The sequence below is a fragment of the Anneissia japonica genome, unplaced genomic scaffold (genome assembly GCF_011630105.1).
Source record: "Anneissia japonica isolate Jap-2015-1 unplaced genomic scaffold, ASM1163010v1 scaffold287895_len483588_cov180, whole genome shotgun sequence".
In the NCBI taxonomy this organism is placed as follows: Eukaryota; Metazoa; Echinodermata; class Crinoidea; order Comatulida; family Comatulidae; genus Anneissia; species Anneissia japonica.
The window spans coordinates 481,201-491,478 of NW_022701552.1; the positions used below are offsets into that span (position 1 = coordinate 481,201).

At 36.3% G+C, this 10,278-nt stretch overlaps 1 protein-coding gene across 1 annotated transcript; it reads left to right on the forward strand.

Moving 5' to 3' along the window:
- Positions 1 to 269: 269 nt before the first annotated feature.
- On the forward strand, positions 270 to 7,756 carry LOC117103630 (branched-chain-amino-acid aminotransferase-like protein 2). The gene is made up of 2 exons (XM_033244221.1): positions 270 to 425; positions 6,024 to 7,756. Exon 2 carries the CDS (start codon positions 6,046 to 6,048, stop codon positions 6,943 to 6,945), a length of 900 nt encoding a protein of 299 aa, XP_033100112.1. The 5' UTR covers positions 270 to 425; positions 6,024 to 6,045; the 3' UTR covers positions 6,946 to 7,756.
- Positions 7,757 to 10,278: the final 2,522 nt, after the last annotated feature.

Genomic DNA, 10,278 nt, shown 5'->3' on the forward strand with positions numbered 1-10,278 from the left:
AAGTATGGGAGTGCCATTTCCCTGCCACCTGGAAGTGCCATAATAAAAAATCTGAGGTGTTCTAGACTCCCATCTGTAAAAGGTCTTCCCTGTGTGCCCCCCCCCCCACTCTACTTCGAAACCTGGATGCGACACTGATGGCCCCACTAGTTTTTTCCTCTGCCTATGAGCAGCGTCATTAACACTCATGCAGGCTGACTGCCCTCATTGGTTTTGTACTGGATCCTGCCGATCACGCCAATAAAATTTAACACGAGCTTATGATCTATAGCCTATGAATCATCAATCATCAATTGTGTCAATAATGTCTACCGTGGGATTCAACATTGCCATCGAAACTACAAGGTCCACCAAAGCGACCTTGCGCAATATTTACCTCAATAAATTTGCATAAGTAGGCGTTACTCGTCGGCAGTTTAAGACAGGTAGGTACAAAACGCGCACATAATTTCTGTAAGATTAACTAATTCTCTCTTAATTCTTAGGCCATTTAGAGGTAAACCTGTGATGATTTTTTATTTGTTGACGATATGAGGGTGAATTCAGACCAACCGCAATGCAGCGTTTGTTCTCTGGCAGGTCCCTGGATTCATCGTCCTCGGCTCGGAGACCACATTCATCACCCGGCTGAGCGCTCCATTTTTATGTTGCTATGAAATTCAACTAGATATTATCCCCTCAATATCCATACTTGTTACGTTTCACTAACAATATAGTTTTTCAGCCACAGATCCTAGAAAAGGTGCATAATAGGAACATAATAGGTTCAATTATTATACCTCTAAAGTACTAGGTGTATGACAACAATATTTATACTAGACTAATACTACTGTGCATAACCAACCCAACGGTGTCATAGAAAATAATTGGTCATCCATTGAATTCAATTTCCACTATAGTCCTACCTCTAAATAACAACTCCCTGGTCCTACATAACGTGGTGAATTTGGCGTTGTCCGGATCAGAGGTGGCGCCAGGTTTTGCCCGAGGGTGGTTGTTGGGGGGGGGGGGGAAGAGCCCACAAAGCCCACAAATGTAAAAATCTACCACAAATGTAAAAATTAACCACAAATATCAAAACATCCAATCCGCAAATGTCAAAAGTTTTTTTTCACACAATAATAATCCTCCGCTCGAGTAAATTGTGACAGTCTTTAAACACCTCAAACATATTTATTTGTACATTTTATCGTAAAATAACTTAAAAAGCCTTGGTATTTTTTTCTCATCACAGTATTGACCCAACAGATTTGAAATGGAGTGAAAGAAACAAATGGAAAACTTGAAAATTTTTGCAAAGCCGCCTTACATGAAAACGGGCCTAGCCCTAGACTATAGAGTGATACAAATAACGTTCTTCTGACTCACTTGCCATCGTAGTCAAAAGAAACATCTTATTCTACAATTCAGCAATTTAGGTTTGTCCAATAGTTTAAATATTTCATACAGAAATTGCAACAAAATGACTTGGTGACAGTATTTACGCTGAATAATACCTCTAATCAACAGCGATCAACTTAGTCAGCGCTTGATGTGGTGAGCCTCGCGAGTGACAGGCCTAGGCTTCCTAGAAGCCCTCTCGAAATTCTCCATATTTTTAGTCTGAATGGCAATTTAAATCAAGTCAATCTTAATCCCATAAATCTCTGAATCATTCAAAATATATACATTGTTATAAAAAGTATCTTCTACACTAACTTATTACATTTTAGACGATTTAATAGACACCACTTTCGACTTAACTCAATGCGTTAACATAGGACTTTACGGTGTAAACAACTTTTAATACCCAATCGGCCAAATTTTGATGACGTCATCTTTGGTGACTAATTCGGTCTATTGTAAAAAAAAAATCGCCCACAAATGTAAAAATCTGTTTAACCATAATGTAGTCAACATTTCACCTACAAATGTAAAAATGTCCATTTAAATCCTTAGAATATTGAAAGACCCTATAGATTAACTGCTATAGTGTAGCAGCTAAAGCATTAAGTTGCGCATTTTAGTAGAGCAGCTACTAGCTGTGCACTTAATTACAAAAACATGAAACTTGGCACAAAATAGATTTGATATTTGTGATTAAAACAAAAGTTGTTTGCCAAGAGTTTCTGACGCCTACTATGGCCGCCAATTCGAATTGTAAGGCCCTCTGAAAGAAGGGATCCATATATCTTGATAACGGATAATCGTAGAGACTAAATTTTGATCTCAAATTGTTTGGAACATACATGTTTCTATTTGCATTAATACAATGTTTTGTCCAAAAGTGAAAGGAAATGACATTGATAAAGTTTTACCTACAAAACTTACAGTATATCTGTATCCCTATAACCGTTAATTATAGAGATTTAACTTTGGCCTCATATTGTTCAGAACATGCATGTTTCTATTTGCACTAATGTAACTTTTGACCAAAAGTGACAGGAAATGATGCTTCTGACCTTTGACCATAGGTACGCTGTAGCATATCCTATCTCAATAGTCTTAAATTGTTTCAGAATATGCATGTTGCTATTTGAACAACTGCAACGTTTTGTCTAAATGTGACACGAAATGACATTTCTGACCTTTTGACCCTAGGTACATTGTAGCATGCGTATCTACATAACCGTTAATTACTTGAACAGCTCAGGATTTCTTGCAAATATGTATACTGGTTACAACAAAAACATCTTTTTTAAATACAAATTTGATTCCATGCTTATGACTTATTATATATTTTTCCTTAACCATTGATTTACTTGCGAACATTGGTAAAATGGGGTCGGGGCTAGCAAAAAAGAAAAAAAAAACTAGCTCCCTCATCAGTTTTTATTCTTTAATTAGGTGGTAAACTAATATTTTTTATGGGGCCTAATCTATATGATAAGCCTGCAGCTGTAATACCTTGTTTTGATTGGTAAGATGTGCGACTAATAACATGTAATTAATATTTTTTTTGCTTTTTCATGACTGCATAATAAACAATATCAAATTTCATTTATTCTTATACTCTTTTGAGAAACATTTGTTTGAATAAAGCAGTTTATTTCAAGTTATTTATTAAGTACATATGTTAGTTGGCCACACTTCATTATAGACATGTTGTTAGCCATAACCACATCCCAGAAATCCTGGGATGCTGGGATGATTTCCAGCTAAAATTTAGAATGCCTTTAACCAGATATTAAATGATGTTTCCTTCCAAAGACCATGGATGTTTGACAGATGTTTTTATGGCTTCTAGCCACAAAATCTGGAATGCAAATGTTTATCTTTTGTTTTTATTTTTTATTTGAGGTGGTATTTCTACAATACAAAGTATTCACACTGAGGTTTAAAGTTATACCAGACAATTGTGACGAAAAGACCATAAAAAGGGCTGTAAACTCGTAGCCTACTCTATCAAGATGGTTTTTAATGTAAATGAATAGTGCATATCATTAACCTTGAGGGCTCAGTGATCTCAATCGGACAATTTTAAGTAAAGTTAATTGCTAGTTTGAATTATAATTATTCTCTATAAACTGGCCTACATAGTTCTGAGAGTACAGAAAGAAACTCCATAGCAACAATACAGTTCTCGTTGAGCTATAATTGCGATGACATTTTCTACGGTTGCTGGAAATAGGTTGAGGAGTAGAAATTTTCTATTTTTAAGTCGATAGTCCCTGGGGTTAATTAGTGATACCCCGGGGAAATTGGTTATACCTTTTTAAAGCTGAAGCATCCATGTACTGATTATTGCATTCCCAATGTTCTGATAAATTTCAAGACATGAACTGCTTCGTATCTTTTGCCATGCTCTGTAAAATTACCTTTGAAAGATATTTCAAAAGCAATTGTAATGTCGGCACGCACGCTATGGTTTGATTATTTGTTTAAATATCTATGTACACGATTTGAATGATGTAAGTGTAAACATACTTCATTAAAACGTTTTTCTACATCACTGAAAATAGTGCCGATGATTGTTCTATTGGGGTCAATCCCAAGTTTCAATAACCACGACTAGTTTCATGTACTCAACCGCAATCTACATCATTTCTGATCCGCTTCATGCACTGCCAGAGGGCAAAATGATTGTTTACCGAATCTTTTCCAACGAGTCATGAAACAGTTTCGTTGTCTTTGAATTAATTTAAGGCTATTTCCTTTATTTAGGTCATCTACGTAAGCTTCGTACCTCAAAGTATACAATTGCACTACAACTACTTTTGGGACATACTTTAAAGTTTGTTCAACTATTTTGTACACGATTTTGAATGATTTCATGAATACGTTTTAGATTTATTTCACTGCAAAGAACCGAAATATTCTCAGTAGGTCTAGCCTAGCTCTGTGACTATTTTACTATTTTATAAATATCTCTTTGTTTATTCAGAAATCACATAAATATAGCATACGAGTACTAATAAACGTATTATTATCTGATAGTTTCATTTATCTAGTTGGGGGTCTGAGTTTGTGTAGTGAATAAATTTTCAATGGTCTAATGACGTCTGAGGAGGTTTTATTTTTCTTTTCTTTTTCTAAACAGTCATAAAATAGGCAGTGTAACAATTCGAGAGTAATGAATTACATTAGGACTAATGTGAACGAAGTGGCCCATCATGAATGGAAGCCAGGGGACCAGAAAAGTTCTGTGATAAGATAATTTGGCTTCATACCTTCCAATTAAAATACCTACAACAATGGTTTCATATGCGTTTCATTAATTTCGAGTAATGCAAATAGGCATGTTAGTGAAGCACCAGACTGCTACCCTTGAAGGTGTTTCATATTCCTTTACTCGAGCAACCTAGATAGGGTCCTGCGTTGGGTTAGGGTGGTGACGGTGACCCCTCAGAGATTCGGAATACAGTGCTGTGGCGATTCTGCCAGGACCGGGATCAATAATCGACATCCATACACAGTGAAAGATCACACACAGAGACAGACACATGTGTTTCCATCCGCCATCTTTTATTATCCTATCCTCTCTTCATCTCATAAATACAGCCCTCCCTTCCAAAGAGCGCCCTGCTTGTGGCTGATCGCCACATATTCAATTTTTTTTGCCATTTCTTTGTGTTTGTGTGTGTGTATTTGTTTATCTAAAAATTTTATTTATTATATAATATGAAGCAAAAAAGGAGTTTTTCGTGTTATGCGCTTTTAGTCTACAAGTGTCTTCTTTTTATTATTATTATTACTATTATTATTAGAGTCGCAAGAGTATCCTAGGTAGATGAAACACGTTTTTTCTTTTAATAAAACAAACATTACTGGGGCCAGAGACCAAAACACACAAGCACTTTCATTGAAAGTAACAGATGCTTATTCTGGCATTTCAGACCATAATCAATTCTCTAAATTTGGGAAGATGTGGATATAAGGTCCAAATTATCATTCATATTCACAAAGACAAATACATATAGAAACATGTACATTCTGGTTTGAGACCATTCTGAGATCTGCCTATGGGTACGTACAAATGTCAGAAATGCCATTTCCAATTTCTTTTTTGGACAAAACGTTACAGTAGTTCAAATAGCAACATGCATAATCTGAACAATTTGAGGCCAAAACCAGGTGTATCTGACCAATGGTAATAGAGGTATAGATATATGCTATAAGGTCTTTTGGGACAAAGGTCAGAAATTTTATTTCCGGTCAATTTTAGACAAAATGTTTGATTAGTGCAAATAATAATATATATGTTCCGAGCAAATTGAGGTAAACTTAGGTCTCTATGACCAACGGTTATGGAGATATAAATATCCTACAGGGTACCTAAGATCAAAAGGTTATAAACTTTATTTCTGGTCAACATGTCGCACAATAGGAACATGTATGTTCGGAAAACTTTGAAGCCAAAATCAGGTTTCTATGGCCAACCGTTTTTTGAGATATAGATATGCTGGGTATTTAGGGTCAAAGGTAAGAAATGCCATTTCCGGTCACTTTTGGGGAAAATTACATTAGAGCAAATAGAAACATGCATGTTCTGAACACTTGACTTATTTTGCTAATCGTATTGAAATAATATATTATTTTTCAAGGGCTGATTTCTATTGAAGAAAAATGGCATCAACAGAACCAGTCAAACCTGTTCGAGTGATCCTGTGGATGGTGCCTCGGACATTGTCTACAGTCTTTCTCAAGTCAATGAGCAACTTGGATCGAGTCAAGATCATTAGTGAGCCTTTTACCTGTGCATCTGCTTTTGGGCCTGAACGAAAACTCCAAGGGGCTGCGGCGGAGGTGGCCGACAGTGTCACTAAACGTAGTTCAAGCGCCGATGTAGAAATGGGCTTGGATCACAATCTGTATACTTACAAATGGGTAAAGGAGTCACTCCTGGAAGGTAACTATCCAGGTGTAGAGGCTGTGGTTTGTAAAGATACGGCTATAAGTCTCCCTAAAGAAAAATACGATATGATTCCAAGTGGCTACAGACACGCGTTTATGATACGGCATCCAAACAAGCTTTTTAAATCATGGAACAAGATGTTCGAAGGAGTTACCCAGGCTGGTGAAAGTAAACTGCCATTTTCGACACTGCTGAAAGCAACAGGAGCAACAGGTTACGGCTTTAAGGAGCTGTTCGACTTATACGAGTACGTAAAAGAAAGTGGTTTAGAGAAGAATCCAATCATTATCGACTCAGATGACCTACAAATTGACCCAGAAGGTGTTCTTCGCAAATTTTGCAAAACTACAGGCCTTCAGTATACAGATAAACTTTTGAAATTCGACGCTGGTGATGGAGTCGTAAAGCAATGGGCAGCGTCAAAAATCCAGCTCCAAGCCAACAAGGCTGTTTACGGTGTTTATCAGGCTGCATTCGATAGCACTTGCTTTAAGAAGCCGGACAACATGGAACCACCTCCAAGATCTGAGTTTTCAGAAGATTTGTTAGAATGCATTGACACGTCAATGCCATATTATGAAAAACTATACGCTGAACGGCTAGTCGTTTAGATAAATGATTGGCGATATTGGTTATAGGCCTTTAAAGATTATCAATAAAACGGTTTATTACATTGTCTTGACATTTTTCAAAAGTAGGCATGGCTCATATTCTATATGAGTTATGAAGACCTCCGTTGATGTTTCAAAGCACTTATTTTGCAAAGTGCTGTATAGAATTGCGATTACATACAATTATTACAGCAAACCTACGTACTTATGTTCGATGATTAAGCAAAAGACTAAGTACTAAGCCGGGTACTCACCGCGATTCTATGAAGAACGCACGCCACGACGCACGCACAACGGATCGTTTTTAATGACGATCCGTTCAGCCTCCTGCCGATGGCAATCAGCAGACGGCATCGCGTTGTCTATACTATCGCTCACAGGGAGTGGAGTTGGATTCGTCGGCCGACGCAACGAGTGCCAGGTTTAAGTGTCCGAACTCCAATTGTTAAAAAATACATCAGTTTAGATCTATCAGAGCACCAAGCCCCGGAATATCTAGATTTGCTGCATTTATTCTAGTATTTTAATAGAGTACTGGCAGAGCTTATTACGTCACCGCATAGACAACAATGTGCGACACTATTATTTTAGAACATAATTATAAAGAGATCAGAATTATAAAAATTATGTTAGCGTTGGAACAATGATTCAATAGAGTGATATTATTTGACTACCTGTAATGCCACTAATAACAAGTGACATGGACTGGTAGCCACTAATAATGATATTAGTGATTACCTGCACATCATGTGACTAATAGCCTATTATTAGTAGTACCGAAAACTTGTTAATAAATTGAGATAGTCTCGAAGTGCTTTATTCCATTTTATTTTACTGGATTATGTGCCTGAAGAAAGAATATAATTAACAATAACCTCAAAAACAGGACTGACAGTTTTTAAAAAACTATTCTTGAAACAATTATCTCTTTAAAGATTAATTTGTAATCTAAGAAAAGATTGTATCTCTTTGTACAAGGTAATGGGTGGTTCATACTCAAAACGTCGGGTTTCTAGGAAGTGCAATTGCTAGGCCTAATTGAGCCTATATGAAAAATTGTCCACAAGTTTAAGTAGATCCGGTCTCTTTCTGTCAAAATATTTGTATATTTTTATGCTAGACTCATGAAGCGTATAGTGCTTGGTGTCTGATCATTGAATACTGAACACAATGTGAAACCTTCTCCACTGCCGGAATTGTTCTTATTCGTGCAGGACTACTCGGGTTTTTTTTAAATTCATTTTTAATCTTGAGTAGAGAAAAAACAAGTGTGTTGACTCTGGCGGCACTCATATGCTCATTCTTAACCCATTATTACTTTCGGAAGGGTGACGCAATCCTAGAATGACTATCGTAATTTTGTCATGGACGTGGACATGATTATATTAAGCAGTGTGTGAGCAGCTTCATTGTAGTCGTTATGCAGTCCAAAGCTTGGTTTCCATACAATCGCTACACTCTATCGCCGACAGCCTTCGGCGATGCCGATTGGTCGGTCTAATCGGGCAGCCTTTCCCGATTGCGTCCGATATGACTGATCGCAGTAACGATTACACTCAGAACGCCGCAAGTGTAACGATTTTAAGGAAACCAAGCTTTAATTGACTGCTTCCATTGTCATTGCACTGCATTCCAATCACATAAACATTTAACAGGAACTATTATTATTCTGTGTCAATAAAGTAGGTCTATAGTAATATTAGCGCATCAGCACAGTGATAAATGGCAAGTTACCTTCAGTATCTGTGTCGTGAATTGAAGTACAGTATTGCTTTTGAGTTATTCATTTATTCATAATAGAGCGTGAGAAATGTAGGGAAAATAGCATGAATACCTACCTCTCTGTAAGGTCTTTAAAATTTCAGATACCTTGAAACCATAATGTTCTCGTTCTGGATCATTTTGGCATGCCATTAGTGTGTAACGACACAGAAGGACTAGATCTATAAATGTCTCTGTTTAAACAAATTGACATTTTTTTTGCATCACAATAGGCCTACCACCAAACGGCTAACATAATTCCGTAGAAAGCGGTCGGGCTTTATTATTATTATTATTATTATTATTATTATTATTATTATTATTATTATTATTATTATTATTATTATTATTATTATTATTATTATTGCCAAATGATCGATGACACAATAACACTAATAAAATTCAAAAATATGAAGATACTTTTAAGAACGATCAATTCAGGCAATGCCCGAAAAATTTATTAGGCCTCCTAGCCATCGCTAGACCTTACGCTACATACATGTTTCGACAGATCCTACTGTCATCATCAGTGTACAGAGATTCCATATAGACAATCTTATTTAAACGAAGTGAAGTTTGTAATACGTCAATCTATACGTAGTTCAACCGTATCAAGCTGTAACCACCAAGATCATGAATTAATGGTAAACGGAATGAAGTAAAATCAGAATGACAAAGTTAAATTAACATGGTAAAGTTGTTTGTTGAGTGAGGGCTGCTCCCATTGAATTATTTATCATTATTATTATTATTATTATTATTATTATTATTATTATTATTATTATTATTATTATTATTATTATTGCCAAATGATCGATTATTTCAAGCATTACAACAATGGTTGCATAATAAATAACAAATACATAATTAACAGAAAGAGACGATATACTGTAAAAGAAAAAAAAAATATCGTATCGCGCACAAATTATATTGGTCGGGCTGGTTCGGTTTTGGCCGGACCAATAATTAACCAATCAATATCGTTTGTATGTCAAAATTGTCCTTTTAACTTCTTCAAAAGGTAGTGTACCGCACAGTACCTGTACATTCAAAACACAGATTACATTTCATTGCATACATTTTTTATTTACAGTCCCTCCAATTCAAAATCGAGACCATCTCTGAGACCTGGAAATTGAGCTGGTCTTGGGGATCGGTTGATCTCGAATTCGAGAGTTAGCTTTGTGTTCAATGATTTTTTTTTATTTTGTTCTGAAAAACTGGTTTCGAATTAGAGCAGGTCTCGAAGAGGGTGCACTTTAGGCTATATCCCGGAGAAGGCTGAGTTCTTTATTTTAATAAAGGCCGAGGCGCGCCATTTTGTAATAATTCCATGTAATACAATGTAACTGACGGTTATTTTTAATCTGTTCAACCATGAAGCTTCTGTGGTCTAATAGTTATGACACTTGTCTTGACAGCGGGATGTCGCAGGTTCAAATCCCATCGGAGACATTTTACATTTTGTGTAAAAGTAAAAATTTTCAAAGCAAAATTGTTCAAAGTTCAACACCATCATGCTCCACACAGGCTGTCCCACGAATTGTCTTTCTCTATTGATCACATCTCGAC